We start from the raw sequence: 21092 nt of genomic DNA on the forward strand, positions 1-21092 counted from the left end.
CAGTATCAGATGGTACCTAGATGCTTCACTGGGTTTCTCCCATTGGCTCACCTCAGGGGAAAGGGTGAGAGGGCTCCCAACTAGGGTCCTGAGTCATCTTCCGTCTGATCAGTGTTAACCAGAGCTGCTTGCATTCGATGAGTTTTGCATCCTGGAATTTTTTTCCTAATGTTTTGTTTGCCACTGAGTGATTCAGGTGTGTCTTGCTTAGGGGTTGGAAAATGGTGAAACATCTGCATATTATTTTATATGACTTTGTAAGGGAGGGAAACTGTGCAAGGATCTGTCACACATGTTTGAAGAACATGATTATATTGGCTGTAGCTTAAGCAGTTGCCTGTTTGGGGGAAGGCTGGTTGGCTGCTTGTTGGTTGGTCTTAAGTTTTTTTCTCGGATCTGAGAGCACTGATTCTGGCTTAGGTTTTGGTTTGTGGGCACAGACTGCCAGGGCTTTAGAGCTACCCCAGCCCCATGGCCTCCTTGTTTAATTACTATATCAGGTGGAATATTGAATTTTCAGTTGGGAACTTGCTGAGTGTGTCGGGACAGTTGTAGACCATGAAGATGCCTCTCATGGGTTTTCTGCCCTGTGCTGGTTCCTCTTATCCCAGCCGGGCACATGATAGTGTGACAGTGACAGTGGGCAGTGAAGATTTAATGAGTGACTCTTACCTACATGCAGATGTGCTGGTCCCCACCTCTGGGTTGAGTTTAGATTTCTTTCCTGGAACATCCTCCCCAACTGACCATTTTTTAAAATTCTGCTTCTCACGTAATGTGCTGTATGTGCTTAGTCACTCAGTCGTATCTGACTCTTTGTGACCCTATGAGCTGTAGCCTGCCGGGCTCCTTTGTCCATGGGATTTCCCAGGCAAGAACACTGGAGTGGGTTGCCATGCCCTCCTCTAGGGGATCTTCCCAACCCAGGGATCAAACCCAGGTTTCCCGCATAGCAGGCAGATTCTCTACTGTCTGAGCCACCAGGGAGGCTTCTCTCAATTCCCACGTTGTCTGTAGAGACTGTGCTGATCCTCCCACCAGCCTCGGTGCTTCTTGCTTCCCCAAGTGCCCAGGGTACTTATGTCAACAGCCTACATTTTAAACACACAAGCACATGTTTCTTTCATATCCCCCAGGACCCAACACAGGTTTTGGCAGAGAATACAATGCTCAGTTCTGTACTGAGTTGATTGAACTAGATTTTTCAACAAGACTTCTCCACTCAGTGATCAATTTTTTTTTTTTTTACAAAAATCATAATTTAAGGCCAGATAACTTTTCTTGACTAGTATTTAGGTTGTTTTAATATTACCAAATGTAAATTAATTCCTCTCAATTTTTTTTTTTTTTTTATTTTAGGGCAAAATAGTGAAAAGGGGAACTTACTCTGAGTTCCTGAAACCTAGGGTAGATATTCTTTCCCTTTTTGACAAGGGGAATAAGCAGTCTGAACCATCTTCAGTTCAAGGAACTCCCACTCTGATCTCTGAGTCTTTGGGTTGGTCTCTACAGTCTCCTAGAACCTCGTTGAAAGATGCGGCTCCAGAAGACCAAGATGTGAGTTTCTATCCAGCAGTGTGCCCTGGTCTTTCTGCTCTTGGTGGCCTCATGGACCTTCAGTCTGCTCCTCTAATGATATCTTCATTTTTTCCAAAGTAGACCCTAAAATTCCCAAAGTCTTATTCCATGGAATCCATGGAAAAGCATGAAGGGAGCAAGCCTGTATGTGGCTCTCCTTTGGGTGTAGTTGGAAAATCTTATGGAGGTCAGTCGTGGGTGCACTGCTGTGAGTTTCTGGGTATCTGTGGCTCGCACTGATTGAGAACTCTCCAGTTTCCCATAGTTGTGTCCTACTTGCTATCATGGCTCCCGACTTCCCTAATGCATCCAGAAGCTTAATGTGAAGACTGCCTTAGACTGAGTCCTGCTGTTGCCAAAGTAAATCATCTACTTCTCCTGTATGTTGGAATGTTCTAGCACTGCATATGACTAACAGTAGTATTTTGCCTCAGTGTCAGATGGTTTGTGATAGGTCAGAGGTAATGTTTGCAAAGGACCTGACACATGGTAGACCCTTAGGTGTTAGTTCCCCGTCCTCCTTTCTTACCCTTCAAGACCGAAAACCACATCTTATCAACCTTGGATCCCAGTGGCCAGGATAGAGTAGGACATTTTAGGCTCCTGTGACTCTATAATGCATTCTAAGTCCTCCAGACATAAATGCAGAAATGCACTAGATCTCCCTTAGAATACACAGATATTCTTTGATATACAAACCCTCAATATCCAAATGCAGGAGCCTGGATGATTCTGATAATTACTTGGATTAGCAGTTCACTTTCTAGACTCAAGAATCACTCTGAAATTTCAGAACCAAATAGATTCAGATCATACGTTTGCAATGTGCTATCCAAACTGATTACTCCAGTCCTCTCTGTGATCTCAGTTTACTGTATTTGGCTAGTATTTTGAGCCCAATGTGTTTTCTGTTTCTATTATTGAATGACACAAGTCATCTAGAGGGATATATTAGCTCCATGTCATTTTGTGTGTTATTTTAGAGCAAACTTATGCATTTATACATTAATTGATTTTGTTATGTGTGTGCTGAGAGTCATGATCTATTTTAAGCAAAGCTACCCAACAGTGAATAACCTCGTGCAAATGTTCTTTTATTTCTGATAGGTTCCTAGAAGTAGGATGACTTGGTCCAAGGGTAAATGCATATGTGATTTTGCCAGATATTCCCACACCCTTCTCCATAGGAGATGGACCATCCTGCATTCCTACCAGTGTATGCGATGTGTCTGTTTCCCCACAGTTTTGCAGTGGAGGACAGTGTTGAACTCTTGAAATTTAAGGTTCATTATTTAAAATTTCATCTCTGACTGCCATTTTTTCCTTCCAGACTGAGAACATACAGGTTATACTACCTCTAGAAGACCAGTTGGAAGGAAAAGTGGAGTTTAAGACCTATGCAAATTACTTCACAGCTGGTGCTCACTGGTCTGTCATCATCTTCCTTATTCTAGTAAACATCGCAGCTCAGGTACGTAAGGGTGTTTGTTTTTATTTGTGTACCCAGGTTGATATTTATATACTATTTATACTGTACTTTATGATTATTTTTGTGTATTAAGAGATTTATTTCAAAGAATTGGCCCATGAGGTTGTGGGATCTTGCTTGGTGAATGTAAAATCAGAAAAGCAAGCCTGCAGGCTGGAACCTCAGGCAGGAGCTGACCCTGCTGTCTTGAGGCAGAATTTCTTCCTCCTCCAGGAAGCCTCAGGTTTTGCTCTTAGGGCCTCTGCCTAACTGCATGAGGCAACCAGAGTGTTGAGGGTGATCTCCTCCACTGAAGTTCTGATGATGGATGTGAACCACATCCACAAACTACCTTCACGGCAACATCTAGACAAGTGTTTGGTTGAATCATTGGAGACTGGCCCAGCCAAGCTGACACCGGAACTGACCATCACTGTACCTGTCAAGCTTTTTGTTTTGAAAAATCCCAACACTTGTACTGTTATTACTGCCTTTTGCAGTCCACTTGGATTTGCATTGAAATACATTATATTTGGGGAGCAAAGTCTTCTAGGGAAAAGAAGATTTCTTTTGAAGATATTAACTTGTAAGATGCCCTCCCCAACCTGTGGTCATCTGGGGTGTGGGGCTTGGCGCAGACCTGAGTCAGAAGGACCGTCTCTGTTTTCTGAAGCCTTTCCACCCCCCATCCTGGTGAGCGGGTGTGAGGCTCAGTAACATCAGCGTCTGAGTGATTGCTGTTTCCTGCTCCAGGTCGCCTACACCCTGCAGGATTGGTGGCTTTTAAACTGGTGAGTGATTCCTGGTCTGACTGAAAGTACTGTAAATTCTATATGAAGCCTCACTTTTACACAGAGTCAGGGGGATTGACCCTCACCTAGTTTCCCTGAAGAAAAATGAAAGTTCCTGCGGGTGGTGTGTGATTTCCCTGTGATCTCTCCCATGTCCCTCCCTTTAGCAGCTTATTCACAGAAAGTTTTTTTTTTTTCTTTTTTTGAACTTTTAATATTGTATTGGAGTATAGCCAATCATCAATGTTGTGATAGTTTCCGGTGAACATCGAAGGGACTCAGTCATCATATATATGTATCCATTCTCCCCCAAACCCCGCTCACATCCAGGCTGCCACATGACATTGGGCAGAGTTCCATGTGCTGTATAGTAAATCCTTGTTGGTTACCTGTTTTAAATATAGCAGTGTGTGCATGACCATCCAAACTCTCTACTTATCCTTTCCCTCGCCAACCGTAAGTTCATTTTCTAAGTCTGTCCTCACAGACAGTTTTGAAAACTGAAAGTTGTGATTCAGACTTTTAAAAGGGAGATACACACAGGGTCTTGTGAGCTGGGAAACACTTTAGAGCATAAAATACCTTTCTTGAATTGAGGTAAATTTTTTTATATTTGTGTAAATTCTATGTATAATCTATAGTGTAATATTTTTTCTTCCCTGTTCCATAGGGCAAATGTAAAAAGTGGCCTGTATTTTGGGACAAATGTAGAAGAAGCTGCAGATGTAATGTTTGTGCTGAACTGGTTCTTAACAGTTTATTCAGGTAAAGTTGTGTCATCTGCTCCATTATAGCGGAGTCTAAGGTGTTTATAATGAGTCTGTGTGATAAACTAGGGCTTCCAGAGTAATTCAGCAATGTCTTAACAGATTGTCTTGGTCTCATCTACTCTGTGAATTAATTAGAATAATTATTTTAAAGATCTACTAGAAGAAAAGAGGTTGAATGAAGACTTTTAATTTGCCCTGTACTGGATTTTGGTAGTTAAACCAGGATTGCACATTCAGAAAATCAGTCCCTGGAAATACATGGCTGTTGTCTATTAAATAGATTGCTTTAGCTAAATCATTTATCTATATGGATGGGTAAGGGGATTAGAAATGAATCCCCACCCTGTGGTTCTGGTTGTTCCAATTCAGTCTAAATAACCCCTAGCTTTTATTGATCTTGGGTGAAATCCTCTGGCAGCATGGGTCCCAGATAAAAGCATTATTCCCTTGCAGATATGCAAAGCTCCCCTTTACCGCACTGCTCATCTCTTGGGCTTCACTAATTATCAGAGAAGCTAAGCAGGGGAAATCCAGGGTCTGGGAAGATTCCTTCTCTTTCTTACCTTGAGATCACAGTGTTATCTCCTCCCCAACTGTGTGATTAATTTAACATTTGGTGTGCCAGACTAATATTAGCGTGACTGTCTCTATTCACAAGAATGTTTAGAATATATATCGCATTATGTACTTCTTAGAGTATCTTCACCTAAATTTTTAAATATCTTCTTTATCTATTCAACTGTTGATGGACATTTAGGTTGCTTCCATGCCGTGGCTTTTGTAAATATTCCTGCTATGAATATTGGGGTACATGTGTCTTTTTGAATTATGGTTTTCTCAGGGTATAGGCCCAGTTGTGAGATTGCTGGGTCATATAGTAGTTGTATTTTTAGTTTTCTAAGGAACCTTCATACTGTTCCCCATAATGGCTGTATCAATTTACATTCCTACCAACAGTGCAAGGGGGTTGCTTTATCTCCACATTCTCTAGCATTTATTGTGTAGTTTTTTATGATGGCCATTCTGACTGGTGTGAAGTAATACCTTATTGTAGTTTTGATATACATTTCTCTAATAGTGATGGTGACCATCTTCATGTGCCTCTTGGCCATCTGTATGTCTTCTTTGAAGAAATGTCTATTTAGGTCTTCTGCCCATTTTTAATTTTTTTTTTTCTGATATTGAGCTGCATGAGCTGCTTGTATATTGTGGAGACTAATCCCTGTCAGTTGCTTAGTCTGCAGTTATTTCTCCTATTCTCAGGACTGTCTTTTCATTTCATTTCATTTATGGTACATATATATACCCTGGAATATTACTCATCCATAGAGAGTAATGAAATTGGGTCATTTGTAGAGACATGGATGGACCTAGAGTCTATCATACAGGGTAAAGTAAGTCAAAAGAGCAAAACAAACAAAATGCTTATATTAATGGATATGTATGGAATCTAGAAAAACAGTACAGATAAACCTATTTACAGGGCAGGAATGGAGTAGAGATGTAGAGAACAGATGTGTGGACCTGGCGAGGGGTAGGGAGGTGGGGAAGGTGAACTGGGAGATTAGGACTGACACATACACACTACCATGTGTGAAACAGACAGCTAGTGGGAAGCTGCTGTGTAGCACAGGGGGCTCAGCTCAGTGCTCTGTGATGACCTAGAGGAGAGATGGGGGGAAGGGAGGTCTAAGAGGGAGGGGATCTATGTATACATGTAGCTGGTTGACTTCATTGTACAGCAGAAACTAACACAACAGTGTAAAGCAACTATACCTGAATAAAATTTTAAAAAACTAAATAAAAATTTAAATATCCTCACAGAAATCGCTTTTCAAAGTTTACTTGTACAAGTGCTTGTACAAAGATTAACAAAGCGTGTGTTATGTAAAAGTCCACTCATTGAAATTTGACATTTATTTTGTTGTTTACTTGTCAAGAAACTTGAATCCACCAGCAGTTTACCTTCTGAATTGGTGGACAATGAGAGCTTAGAGAAGAAGGAAGGGATTCTGTTACACATCTATATAGGACGGTGGGCTAAGCCAAATGCCTGTTAATGGAATTCAGGAATTTGAGCAGCTTTCAGAATTTAAATAATATCGGTCAGCTGAATGGAAAAAAGTGCTTGATGGAATATTTATTACAGAAGTTACCCCAACTCTATTTATCATTGTGAGTTGAAGAGATGTTTAGAGGCTCTTTTAATTTTTATATGCATAGTAGTGTTCATTTATGTTATTGATAAAACATAAATTTGCATGATTGTATTTGTTTACAAATGCTTTGGGGTTCTATCAAACACTTAGTGAGAGATTAATTGCTTGTTTAGATTAATTATCTCATACCAGAATATAATTTGTAGTTTCTTACAATTCAATTATTTAAGAGATTGTCCACTTGAAACTTAATATGGTCTTTTTATACTCTTTAAAGTTACTTGGGCCTAGAAGTAGCTACTTCATTTTTAATATTTTAAAATTTTATTAATTTTTATCTCAGTATACTTGCTCTCCAATATTGTGTTAGTTTCTGCAGTACAGAAAAGTAAACCAATAATACAATATCTTCTTTGGATTTCCTTCCCATTTAGGTCACCACAGAGCATTGAGTAGTTACCTGTGCTATACAGTAGGTTCTTAAGAAGCTACTTTACATGGAAGTAAATTTCCTTGTAAATTACAGGGAAATGGTAAATCATTTCTCCTATTCCCTATTAATTCACATGCTGGTACCAAAGCATACCTCACTTTTAGATTGTGGGACATGCTGTAAATAGTGAAATTTGAAATGTGGGGAGAAGATCAACTACTTTTTGCAATTATCAATCTTGGGGGTTTTTATTAGAACTTGTAATTGAATTAGGAAAGCCTAGAATGAAACTGTAGGTAACATGATATTTTTACCCCTGTGTTGTTTCTATTTAGTGAGAGGAAAACATTGATTTTTATATTCTTCTTTGTAAATGTATTTTGTGAAAGCATTAAACTCTTACAGAATTTACTATATATTTACATATATAAAATTGTATTATTCTATGTGTATGTAAATTTCTATGTAAATTTTACCTATAGAATAAAATGTATTGTATCTTTATAAACTGCCTACTATGCTTCAGCATCATTGAGGATAAGACAGAGATCTTGTGCTGAGTGAGGTTTCTTTATTTCAGGGTTAACTTTATCTACCATCCTTTTTGGCATCACAAGGTCTCTGCTGATATTCTACGTCCTTGCTAATTCTTCACAAATTTTGCACAACAAAATGTGGGAGAGCATTTTGAGAGCTCCGGTATTGTTCTTCAATAGAAATCCAATAGGTAAGTCAGACATGAAGCTTCTCAATGAATATGTCTTATTAACACATATAGTGCCTGATTACATTTTCATATTTGAAAATGGAAATGGAAGATATGCTTGGAAGAAAATCACTGTTCATGTTTTTTCATTTTCTATAAAAAGCTTCATTGATAATTTTTATTGATAGGAAAAAAATCTGAATATAGGAGCATATAAGCTTTTATTCCAATTTATGCACATCTGTAAAAAAATTAACATTTACTTTGCAGGATAATTTAGGAGTCCATTTGTTATATATACCCAATATACAATGCAAATGTGTTGAAATGCTTATGACTAGTTGTTGGAACGTTGGCCGTGTTACATGGTGTTAAGCTAAATAGGAAGAACCTTCTTCCAGAAACATCTCTGCAGGAGACAGGCTGTGTGTTTCTTTCTTTCACTGTCTATCCATTTCTGGGAACACAGAGCTCTGGCATTTGCTCATATTTTGAGGTTTACCTGAATTGTAATGGAAAATTCATTTAAATGCAAGATCAGTGAAAGGTAAACATCCTCTTCAATCAAATCAACCCTCTAGTTTTACAGTGGCATTTTGGTTACATTTAAGAGGTCTTGTGGTACATAGCAGGTGGATCTTCATTACTAAGTAAAGGTGTCCCTGAAGGTTTCCCAGTGGTTGCTTCCTCCATTCTGAGGCCTTTGACCTGTCTTGCTTTGGAAGGTAGTCTCCTGACCTGGGTTTCTATGAACAGTTAGTTCATCAGCATATATGTCCACTCTGTTCAGTTGGTTAGAGTTGTGTTGAGGCCCAGGGTGGCTTTCTTTTGCAGGTCATGATTGACAGGACCTGTAAGGCAGGGATGTGACTGGAGAGAGGACAGGAGTTGCCTGGTCATCAACTAGCTGTGTGATCAAGGTCAAAGTAAGTGGATGCTACGGGGCAGGCAAATCTCTAGGCAGGATGTTGTCACGGTTTTAAGTATGGACTCTGGAGCCAACTTCCTGGGTTCAGTCCTGCTGCTAGTTACTAAGAGTAATAGCCAATTATATTTATGTTAATAGTTACATGCAAGTTATTTAATTTCTCTGTGTCTCGATTTTCTTACCTATAAAATGAGGATATTATTCACACACTTACCAATATCTTGATTTTGTGGGCATTAAACAGGCTAATATATTCACAGCATTTAGCACACGGGCAGTACCTAATGAACCTTAATGAGGCTAATGACATAGTGTCTGGGAACTTCCTCTCCTGTGAAATGGGAATAACTGCTGCCCTTCGTGTTTGACAAGGCTGTTGTGAGGATTAAATAAGACTGTTTAGGGCAGCATCTTGTGCAGATTTATTCAACACATGTTGTTTAGTCCAGGCACTGTGTGAAGCACAGGATGGTAAGGTGCAGAGGCTCACACAGATGTCATCATTTTATGAAGCCATAGCAAGGAAGTGATTGGGGGAGTCCATGCTATTGTGGCTGTGAAGCCATTCTACTTTGCCTGTTAATGTGAAAGCTATGGTTATAAATTTGGGAGCATCAAGTGGGACTGAATTTCTGTTATCACAGCCTCTGAGTGCTCCTGACCACAGTTCAACAGGTTGATGATGACCTGTAGGATTCTCCAGATGCTGATGTATTTATTATTCAAGGATATGGAGCCACGTTTAAATCTTCAGGGTCACTAATCCTAGAGCAGCAGGCATACCAGTGTATATCTTGTTTCCCCATCCTGTGTCTATTATCAGAACTTCATTCCTTCGAGAAATAGAAGCCCAATTAAGTGCTGCAAAGATAGGTCCAAAGGTTTCGGGGCATCACTTATTTACTCTTTTGGTGGCACATTAAGTTGGACTTTTCCCTGTGTTTATTTTCAAAAGTAGAATTTGTAATAGACTGTTTATGGTGTCTTTGTTTCTGGTATGTGATGGCATGAAGAGAGAACCACATGGACTGGTGTTACTTGTTACCAAGTTCAAGCTCACTCTGCTCACCTTACAATGCCAGTAAATCTTTTTTTTTCCAATTATTTTTATTAGTTGGAGGCTAATTACTTCACAACATTGCAGTGGGTTTTGTCATACATTGACATGAATCAGCCGTGGAGTTACGTGTATTCCCCATCCCGATCCCCCCTCCCACCACCCCCCACACCCGATTCCCCTGGGTCCTCCCAGTGCACCTGGCCCGAGCACCTGTCTCATGCATCCCACCTGGGCCAGTGATCTGTTTCACCATAGATAATATACATGCTGTTCTCTCGAAACATCCCACCCTCACCTTCTCCCACAGAGTCCAAAAGTCTGTTCTGTACATCTGTGTCTCTTTTTCTGTTTTGCATATAGGGTTATCATTACCATCTTTCTAAATTCCATATATATGTGTTAGTATGCTGTAATGGTCTTTATCTTTCTGGCTTACTTCACTCTGTATAATGGGCTCCAGTTTCATCCATCTCATTAGAACTGATTCAAATGAATTCTTTTTAACGGCTGAGTAATATTCCATGGTGTATATGTACCACAGCTTCCTTATCGTTTCATCTGCTGATGGGCATCTAGGTTGCTTCCATGTCCTGGCTATTATAAACAGTGCTGCGATGAACATTGGGGTGCACATGTCTCTTTCAGATCTGGATTCCTCAGTGTGTATGCCCAGAAGTGGGATTGCTGGGTCATATGGCAGTTCTATTTCCAGTTTTTTAAGAAATCTCCACACTGTTTTCCATAGTGGCTGTACTAGTGTGCATTCCCACCAACAGTGTAAGAGGGTTCCCTTTTCTCCACACCCTCTCCAGCATTTATTGCTTGTAGACTTTTGGATAGCAGCCATCCTGACTGGCGTGTAATGGTACCTCATTGTAGTTTTGATTTGCATTTCTCTGATAATGAGTGATGTTGAGCATCTTTTCATGTATTTGTTAGCCATCTGTATGTCTTCTTTGGAGAAATGTCTGTTTAGTTCCTTGGCCCATTTTTTGATTGGGTCATTTATTTTTCTGGAATTGAGCTTCAGGAGTTGCTTGTATATTTTTGAGATTAATCCTTTGTCTGTTGCTTTGTTTGCTATTATTTTCTCCCAATCTGAGGGCTGTCTTTTCACCTTACTTATAGTTTCCTTTGTTGTGCAAAAGCTTTTAAGTTTCATTAGGTCCCATTTGTGTATTTTTGCTTTTATTTCCAATATTCTGGGAGGTGGGTCATAGAGGATCTTTCTGTGATTCATGTTGGAGAGTGTTTTGCCTATGTTCTCCTCTAGGAGTTTTATAGTTTCTGGTCTTACATTTAGATCTTTAATCCATTTTGAGTTTATTTTTGTGTATAGTGTTAGAAAGTGTTCTAGTTTCATTCTTTTACAAGTGGTTGACCAGTTTTCCCAGCACCACTTGTTAAAGAGGTTGTCTTTTTTCCATTGTATATCCTTGCCTCCTTTGTCAAAGATAAGGTGTCCATAGGTTCGTGGATTTATCTCTGGGCTTTCTATTCTGTTCCATTGATCTATATTTCTGTCTTTGTGCCAGTACCACACTGTCTTGATGACTGTGGCTTTGTAGTAGAGTCTGAAGTCAGGCAGGTTGATTCCTCCAGTTCCATTCTTCTTTCTCAAGATTACTTTGGCTATTCGAGGTTTTTTGTACTTCCATACAAATTGTGAAATTATTTGTTCTAGTTCTGTGAAAAATACCGTTGGTAGCTTGATAGGGATTACAATGCCAGTAAATCTTATAGCTAATGTGTTAAAGCAAGAAATAGTGGCTTTATTTGGAAACCTGGTAGACTAATGTCTCAAAATAACCATCTTGTTGGGGTCTGAATGCCAGGTTCTTCTTTAGAACACAGAGGAGAGGAGGCGAGGAAGTAAGGCCATTTACCTTGCAAAATTGGAGGGGATTTGTTAATTTTTTCTTTTCTGCAGCCATTCACAGGTGGTGAGGGTCAGATTGTCCCCCTGTGAACTGAAAAAAGCCACTTTAGTTTACCTTTGAGGCAGAGGGGCAGGCTTCCCTGACAAAAGCAGTGAACAGCAATGGTCAAAGAAACAGATCCAGCGTGGAGTCAGTATTGTCTCCTCCTTGTTGCAGTTCTTTTGATGTGCACCTCCCTGTTCTGGGGCCAGTACCCTCTGCTTTCTCATCTTGTGTCTCCTCAGGGTGCACCACCCTTGCAGGGGTGGCTACAGAGTCCTCATGGCTGCAGAATCCTTTGTTTACTGATGTGGCAAGTGGTGTTTTAAGTTCACATTAGATACTTAATAGAAATTAGTTCTCATATTCTAATCCTGCATCCTTTATATAGATTGTTGTGGATATACTATTGTTGTGGATTCTGAAAAGGGAAATAAAATCAATGATAAGTGATCCTTAGTCATTTAGTAATATATTTGTTTTCCTGCCTACACCCCTCTGATCTTCTTAGATGCTTATTCATAAGTCTGTGCTTGTCACACCTGGTACACCTCTGAAAATAACAACTCTATTACCCCAGTAGTAAACTCACAACTTGGAAATGGTCAAAACTCACAGTTTTCCCAAATGTGAGTTGCTGTGAATGATCTGGAGGGAAAAAAAATTACAGAGAGATTATAATTATGTTGATTTAAAGAGTATCACTTGGGAAAACTAATCTTGATAACTAAAGCAAATTTAGTGTAATATTCGGATTAATTTAGGTATTTTGCAGCTGTTTTACCAACTTGGCACTTGGAATGAGTCTTAAATGGGATGGATCTAAAGGGAGGGAACATTCTGAAATCCACCAACCCTTCCTGATACTGCCACAACATTCCCCTGTTCCTTTAAAAATCAGGGCTCAGTTTCAACTCCCCAGCCACTGCCATTTGGTGGTAGTTTTGTTTCTATTTATGTATCATCCTGTTTTCTCTTTCTTTTTACATGGACATCAGCTTACTTCATTTGAATTTGTAATATATTAAATTTGCTGTTTAATTCTTAAATCACGTCCAGCTCTTTTGTGGTGCCATGGACTGTAGCCCACCAGGCTCTTCTGTTCATGGAATTTCCCAGGCAAGAATACAGGAGCAGGTTGCCATTTCCTTCTCCAGGGGATCTTGACAACCCAGGGATTGAGCTTCCATCTCTTTTGTCTCCTGCATTGGCAGGTGGATTCTTCACCACTGAGCCACTAGGGAAGTCCAATACATTAAATATTTAATAGATGTCTTAATAGACATCTTTCTTTTTTTTAAGATTTATTTATTTATAGTTGCATTGGGTCTTTGCTTCTGCACATGGACTTTCTCTACTTACAGCAAACAGGGCTGCTCTTCATTGTGATGCTCCCGCTTCTCATTGCAGTGGCTTCTCTCGTGGAGCTCAGGCTCTAGGCACAGGGGCTTCAGTAGTGGTGCCACACAGGCTTAGTTGCTCTGCGGCATGTGGGATCTTCCTGGACCAGGGATTGGACCTATGTCCTCTGCACTGGGGACACTCTACCACCAGGGAAGTCCCTAAATACATATAAATATATGTATTATTAACACTATTAAAAATAGTGTTTTGATTTGAAGAATCAAAGAAGAATTTTATTTTATTTATTTATTTATTTTTAGGAAGAATTTTAAATTTTATTTTAAAGAATTTTATTTTATTTATTTATTTATTTTTAGGAAGAATTTTAAATCATTTCTCCAAAGACATTGGGCATATGGATGACTTGCTGCCCCAGATATTTCAAGATTTCATCCAGGTAATGTACCAATTCTGTCGAGTTCTCAGAGAGAATAGCAGAGTGCCTGTTTCTCAAGGCCATTTCAGAGGGGCTGAGAGTGGGCCTTTCAGCCTGGTGATGTGTCCTGTTATCTTCTGTAAGGTCATGCTTCTGAGAGAGAGGTGCAGCTGTGATTGGGAGGCTGAGTTAACACGAGTAACTCCTGGGGCAGGAGTGGCTACACAGTCATGTCAAGGTTGGTCTGAAGCAGCAACACGCTGGACAAGTGGTTCTCCCTCTGCTTTCCAGGTGTCTCACTAGATTCCCTTTACTGTGAGCACATTTCATAATACAGAAATAATTACTTCTCATGGAAAGATAGCCTAGATTAACTAAATTATGCATTGTGTCAGGCTTCCCAGGTGGTTCAGTGGTGAAGAATTTGCTTGCCAGTGCAGGAGATGCAAGAGATATGAGTTTGATCCCTGGGACAGGAAGATTCCTGGAGGAGGAAAGAGCAACCCACTCCACTATTCTTGGATGGAGAATTCCATGGACAGAGGAAGCTGGTGGGCTACAGTTCATGGGGTCACAAAGAGTTGGACATGACTGAGCACGAGCTGATACATTGTATTACCACAGAGGACAAATATTGCACTATTTTATTTGGATAAAGCCAGATGTGGTTACTTACAAAGAGAAAAGTGGTAACAATAAGGTGAAATCCATACTTTAGCAAGGACAGTGTTGTTGTTGTTTAGTTACTAAGTTGTGTCCAACTATTTTGTGACCCCCATGGACCATAGCCGCCAGGCTCCTCCATCCATGGGATTTTTTAGGCAAGAATACTCGAGCAGGTTGCCATTTCCTTGCCCAGGAGATCTTCCTGACCCAGGAATCAAACCCGCATCTCCTGCACTGGCAGGTGGATTCTTTACCACTGAGCCACCTAGGAAGTCCAGCAAGTACAATAGAGAGCAGTTATTGAAGATACAAAGCCTTTAAGCCAGTAATTCAATTCCACGATCAAAGCTATCTCATAAAAGATCTTTTGTTTTTGTAGGCAGTTTTTCTTTTAACAAATTGATTGCTCTGTCTTAAGGGGTCTTAAAAAGAGAGAGAGAGAGAGAGACCTACAGAGATACTCTCTATCCAGCATTTGTTTTGTCTGTGAATTTGAGGTTCTAAAGAATGATGTTGGGTCATCTCAGCTCTCATTTCTTTGTTCAGTACTGTTGCTCATGTGGAGTGTTTTTTTTTCTGTTATTTAATGTTGTCAACATTTTAGTGATTAAATCTGTGATTTAATAATTTAATAATGCTAATAATAATAATAAATCTGTGATTTAGTGATTAGTGGAGGATTTTCATTTTCTTTCCAATTGTTAATTTCAGAACTGAAATGCATTATCAAAAGCTGAGCGCAGAAATGCAGCAGTCAAAATCTGACTGCAGACAGTGTAGCCTGTGGGCATGGCTTTCACTGTTACCAGTGTGAATTAAGCTGAGATTCGGAGTCAGAGTGCTTTTACTGCAGAGATGTCTGTTTGTTCTTTTTTTTTTTTTTCTCTTCCGCAAACTTAGTTTATAAGTGCATCCTGCTGAGTTTAACTACATCATTTATCCCCAGAAACAAATCTTCCCTAAAAACAGTGTTATATTTTAACAGTGATTGTGAATAACTTTGAAAAGATTTCATGAAAGGCTCTGTATCTTTGTTAATGACTAACTAGGCCAAGGTTGGGTTTCCTCCGTGTGCTTAGTATATGGTTAGTCAGAATAGTCACATATTTTTGCATGACATATAGAAGGACAGAGATAGATGCTACCTGATTTCTGTAGGATCCAGTCTCAGTAATGAGGAGATAAAATTCTAGTCTCACTGATTTCCAATCCCAGCTCTGCCCTGTAGTTCAATTATCTTGAAGTTGAAGGTGGAGGCGTCCTGCAGGTCATTGGAAGTAAGAGTCTGGTGTTCGAGGGAGAGACCTGGGATGAACAAGGAGCCTTTGTATTTTTCTGAGCAGGTAGTAGCTGAATCTGTGAAGATGAAAACCCAGGGAGAGTGAAGCACTTTTAGGGGTCAAGATACGAAGGCTGGATACTCAAAGAGAAAGCAGAGAGAAAGGGGAGGAGAGGAGACATACAATGAATAGCAAGGGAGAAAGGAGGAATTAGGTTGGGGAGCCAAGGAAGGATGAGTCTGTTCAACTCAAATAACAGGGTGAGTCCCTGGAAAATTGTCAGTTGATTTCAAATCAGGAGGCTTCTGGTGACTCGCGGAATAGGCTTCAGATGGGAGGAGGCTGGACTGCAAAGGGCTGCAAATCCAGGAGGCGTGAAGGGAGTTGAGGTGAAGACAGGCTACTTTTGGAAGGAGTTTGACTGAAGCAGGAGAGAGGTCCATCTGGAATGTAGGGTCTGAGGATATATTGCTGGTTGTTAGAATTTTAAGTTTGTGAGTTAGGTGTGTGTGAGGTGGTGAGGATAGTTCCCTCTCTCCCTTATTCCCTTCAACAAACGGGATAGATTTGAGGTCCTGAGGTACAGGTGTGAGTCAGGCCTGAAACCCTCCCCTCATGGGTCTCCTCCAGTCACCCAGGGGAGGGAGACATCTAGAAACTCACCCCTTGATGCTTCTGGACTCCTAATTGTGGGAGCTCTGTCAAAAAATAAAGGTCATGGCATCTAGTCCCATCACTTCATGGCAAATAGGTGGGGAAACAATGGAAACAGTGACAGAATTTATTTTCTTGGGCTCCAAAATCACTGCAGATGGTGACTACAGCCATGTAATTAAAAGACATTTGCTCCTTAGAAGAAAAGCAATGACAAACCTAGACAGTGTATTAAAAGCGGAGACATTACTTTGCCAACAAAGGTCCATCTAGTCAAAGCTATGGTTTCTCCAATAGTCATGTATGGATGTGACAGCTGGACCATAAAGAAAGCTGAGTGCTGAGAAATTGATGCTTTTTTACTGTGGTTAGGAGAAGACTCTTGAGAATCCCTTGGACAGCAAGGAGATCAAACCAGTCAATCCTAAAGGAAATCAACCCTGACTCTTCATTGGCAGGACTGATGCTGAAGCTGAAGCTCCAATACTTTGGCCAGCTGATGTAAAGAGCCAACTCACTGGAAAAGACCCTGATGCTGGGAAATATTGAAGGCAGGAGGAAAAGGGGATGACAGAGGATGAGATGGTTGAATGTTGTCACTGACTCAATGGACATGAGTTGATGCAAACTCTGGGAGATGGTGAAGGACAGGGAAGCCTGGTGTGCTGCAGTCCATGGGGTCACAAAAAGTCAGGCTCAAGTTAGCAAGTGAACAAGAATACTGAGAAAGTTCTTATAGTGTTTGATTCATATAATAAACATCATGAGGACCTCCTATAGTTTTATTTCTTAGAATGCGAAAGCATTCCTTACTGTTTCAACAAGTCTTTCAAGTGAAGGAGTTTAATCCTAACAAAACAGCCCATTAAAGTTTGAAAAGTGTCCTTCCTAAGGAGCCCTCTGTGTTTATTTTTGCCATTTCAGACATTTCTACTTGTGATTGGAGTGATGGGTGTCATGGTGGCTGTCATTCCTTGGGTTGCTATACTTGTGATTCCCTTCGGCATGATTTTCTTTGTTGTCCAGTGGTATTTCTTAAGGACATCACGAGATGTGAAACGCCTGGAATCTGAAGGTGAGTACTGGGGCTCTCAGGTTGGGACCGCAATGCAGGCTGGCTTCCATTTATGCTGTAATTAACCATACCCCTGAAATTCCAGAGAGTCTATCTACAGGAATTTATCACTAAGTTGACGTTATGTAATTGAATGTTATGGCGACTGTGAGTCACTGTGACCCTTAACAAGTCAGCTGCAGCTTTGCATTTTAGCACAAAGAAGATGAATGTGAGCACAGTGAGGACAGGGACCATTCTGTCTTATTTATGACATACTGCCTAACAGATTATCCACTCTATAAATACTTTCCTTAAAAATGAAACATTTCATCATGTTGGAAATAATGTAGAAGGAAAATGGGAGTTTTTCTTCTTCTGAAGATGACATTTTTTCTTCTCCTACTAGAGATGACAAGGATAGTAAAAGATTAAGAAAAGGAAAGGAGACATTAAGGAAATGTATGTCAGAAGTGATATATTTGAAAAATACATTCATTTACATGTCCAAGTAAGTTGCAACTGTTAAATGTATTGAAAAGATAAATCCTATTATTTTCAGCTTCATTCTTTATCATCACCAGTATTTGGAGTGATCCCACACTGTTTGTGGTCCCTCCTTTCTCAAAACTTCTCATATAAATGATGCTATATGGAAATAGCTCTATGAGATACGATATGAAAAACATTCCCCTAGGAGGACCCAGGACAGGGAATCTGTTTGGTAGGCATTTGGTTTATTATCCCAATCAGTTTCCTAGTTGTAGAATAATGAGGGACAGGAACTTCTCTGGTGGTCCTGTGGATAAGACTGTGCTTCCAATGCAGGGGGCACAACTTCAATCCCTGGTTTGGGAACTAAGATCCCACACAGTGCAGCCAAAAAATAATAATAATAATGATAATAATGGAGAATGCATTTTATGATTAATCCTTCTATAGGTAATCAAAGATATGAAATAATTGAATTTATCTGATTATTAATGTACATATTTCATCACTATTAAAACAAAAAATAAAAGTAGAATTGTTATATATTTTTAAAAAAATTATAAGAACTATAGCCAAAAAGTAAGGAAGATGTTTATATCAGAGACCCGAATCATGGATAATTGTTACAAATTAATACCAACTTAACCTTCTAGAAACCAAGCCAAGAAGAGAAGAATATGAGTCCTATGGTTCTTTGTATCTACCAAGTGGAAAAAAACCTATGTTCATCCAGTCAAAGGAGTTTTTTCCCTTTATTGTGGCATTTGTGTGCTTTGTTTTTAATAATAAAAAATGCTTAAGAGATACTTATTCTAATTATTTGCCAAAAGGATAGTGATCATCTGTTTTATAAAAGCTTTAGAAGTTTTCACTCATCAAGAGAACTAGCTGAACTCCTGTGAGGTCTGGTCTTGTGAGGTGTTTCGATGGATGGGGAGGAGTAGAGTCCAGGTGTGTGGCGTTCTGCTGATGTGACTTGGTATCACGATAGGATCTGGGGAGGCAGAAGAGGAAGTGATGAGCTCCATCCAGTCTTCTGTGTAGACAAGGCTTTAGACGTTTTATGATTTGAGGGTGCACATGAGCTGGAGTCATTCAATAGTCTTGTTGGAAAAAGCAGATCTCTGGTACATTCAAAGAGGGGTTGTTCCAGAAGGAACATGTGATTAAGATTTTCTCTCCACACAGAAGTGAAGAGAAGGGCACCTCCTGAGGCCTTTTTTATGAAGAAGCAGTACAGGATTTTCTCAGTGTTTCATCTGAAGAGTCTGAAAACTTTGGCCCCATCCCAGTGGAATATTGGAATTTTTGGTACCCTAATAGGCTGCAGGAATGTTAGACTGTAAATTCAATCCAGATACCCGCTCCTCCACACCCCAGATAACCACATGTGGTGGCTAGTTGGTTGGAATTGTCTATGTTCTCTCTCTAGGTGGTGTGTCTGTAACATAAATAATAACACTGCTGTTTTCTCTAAATAGTAACCGATAGTATATCTTAAGGTCACTGCTGGAACCACCAGCAAAACGAAGGATACCATACATATGTTTTGTAAGGACATCTGTTTTGTAAGTTCACTTGTCTGACTGCTGTGGCCAGAAGGCATAAACTTGCTTCATCCTTGTGCTCTAAAGGACTACTGAAGTCCTGAGGTTTTGTTTCAGATCCTGCTGCCTAGTTGCCTCTAGAAGCTTAGACTGACGTTTTCATCTGAATGATGAATATGCAGCTGATTATAATGGGTTTATTGGGCACATTTGTGCAAAATTGAGCATAGCAATAGTCACAGAGCAGTGCATAAAACCTGGATGGTGTTTGATTGCGTTTCTCTAGCCAATTCTTTTTTGTTTGTTTTTAAACTTGTATTGGGGTATAGCCAATTAACAAACAATGTTGTGATGGCTTCAGGTGAACAATGAAGGAACTCAGTCATACATATACAAATATCCATTCTACCCCAAATCCCTCTCCCATCCAGGCTGCACTTAACATTCCATGTGCTACTCAGTAGATACTTGTTGGTTATCCATTTTAAATACAGTACTGTGTACATGTCCATCCAAAACTCCTTATCTTTTCTCATTCTTCCCCCGGCAACCATAAGTTCATTCTCTAAGTACGCGAGTCTGTTTCTGTTTTGTAAGTTCACTTGTATAATTTCCTATTAGATTCCACATATAAAAGATTTCATATGGTATTTCTCCCTCTTTATCTGACTTCATTCATGTGACACTCTCTAGGTCCATCTATGTTGCTGCAAATGGCATTATTTCATTCTTTTTAATGGTCTGGTCCACTCTGCATTTAGCAGTGCCTGAATGATGAAGTCACATGCAAATTCTGTTTGAAAGGCTGCTGTGATCAACTAGCAATGTCTGCCACAGGCTTTGGTAGCAGTGGGTTAGCACGTTGTTCAGGTGTATTCAGACCATGGATCCTTAAGTCTGCTGTTTTAAGGCGTTCTCATACAAGATTCCCAGGAACTTTGTTCAATCTCTGGTGCTTAATGAGATGTATGGTAATGGCAAAGGCTGTTAGTTATTAGCTGAGTTAGATCTGAGAGTTTTCTGAATATAAATAATGAAGTCTGGAGAAAAATGCATGTATTCACACATGGGCATCCTTAACCCTGATTATTCTCCCTCAGAGACACTGCAGCTGTGAATAAAAGCCTAGCCTTGGGAATAAGGGGCTTCCAAAGAGTTGGACATGACTGAGAGACTGAACTGAACTGAACTAGGTGGCGCTGGTGGTTAAGAAACTGCCTCTCAGTGCAGGAGACATAAGAGATGCAGGATCGATCCCTGGGGTGGAAAGATCCCCTGAAGAAGGAAATGGCAACCCACTCCAGTATTCTTGCCTGGAGAGTCCCATGGATAGAGGAGACTTGTGGGCAGCAGTCCATAGGATCACAAAGAGTCGGATATGACTGAAATGACTTAGTACACAGGTACAGACTTGGAAATAAAACAGAGTTGGGTCTGACATCTGCTCTACCACTTAGGCAGGTTAGCTTACTTAATCTTGGGCAGTGAGTGTTCTTAATCCCTCAGTTTCTGCAGTATGAGAATTTCTTGAGTTTGACACTTATAAAGTACTTGCAGGCCACTGCCAAAGACACCAGAACCTTGAACAAGAAGAAATAAGAAAATATTAGTGATGTGATCTGGAGAAGGCAATGGCACCCTTCTCCAGTACTCACGCCTGGAAAATGACATGGACGGAGGAGCCTGGTAGGCTACAGTCCATGGGGTTGCTAGGAGTCGGACAACTGAGTGACTTCCTTTTCACTTTCCTACATTGGAGAAGGAAATGGCAACCCACTCCAGTGTTCTTGCCTGGGGAATCTCAGGG

The 21092-nt window shown here is 40.1% G+C and overlaps 1 protein-coding gene across 1 annotated transcript in view; it reads left to right on the plus strand.

Moving 5' to 3' along the window:
• LOC136144150 (ATP-binding cassette sub-family C member 4-like) overlaps positions 1 to 21092 on the plus strand; it is a 140793-nt gene that overhangs the window by 66981 nt on the left and 52720 nt on the right. The window contains exons 15-21 of the mRNA XM_065901808.1: positions 1360 to 1557; positions 2909 to 3049; positions 3800 to 3837; positions 4508 to 4602; positions 7780 to 7926; positions 13534 to 13613; positions 17117 to 17267. Of these exons, the coding sequence (XP_065757880.1) occupies positions 1360 to 1557; positions 2909 to 3049; positions 3800 to 3837; positions 4508 to 4602; positions 7780 to 7926; positions 13534 to 13613; positions 17117 to 17267 (850 nt within the window). The remainder of the gene's footprint in view (positions 1 to 1359; positions 1558 to 2908; positions 3050 to 3799; positions 3838 to 4507; positions 4603 to 7779; positions 7927 to 13533; positions 13614 to 17116; positions 17268 to 21092) is intronic.

This window comes from Muntiacus reevesi, chromosome 11 (genome assembly GCF_963930625.1).
Source record: "Muntiacus reevesi chromosome 11, mMunRee1.1, whole genome shotgun sequence".
Classification (NCBI taxonomy): Eukaryota; Metazoa; Chordata; class Mammalia; order Artiodactyla; family Cervidae; genus Muntiacus; species Muntiacus reevesi.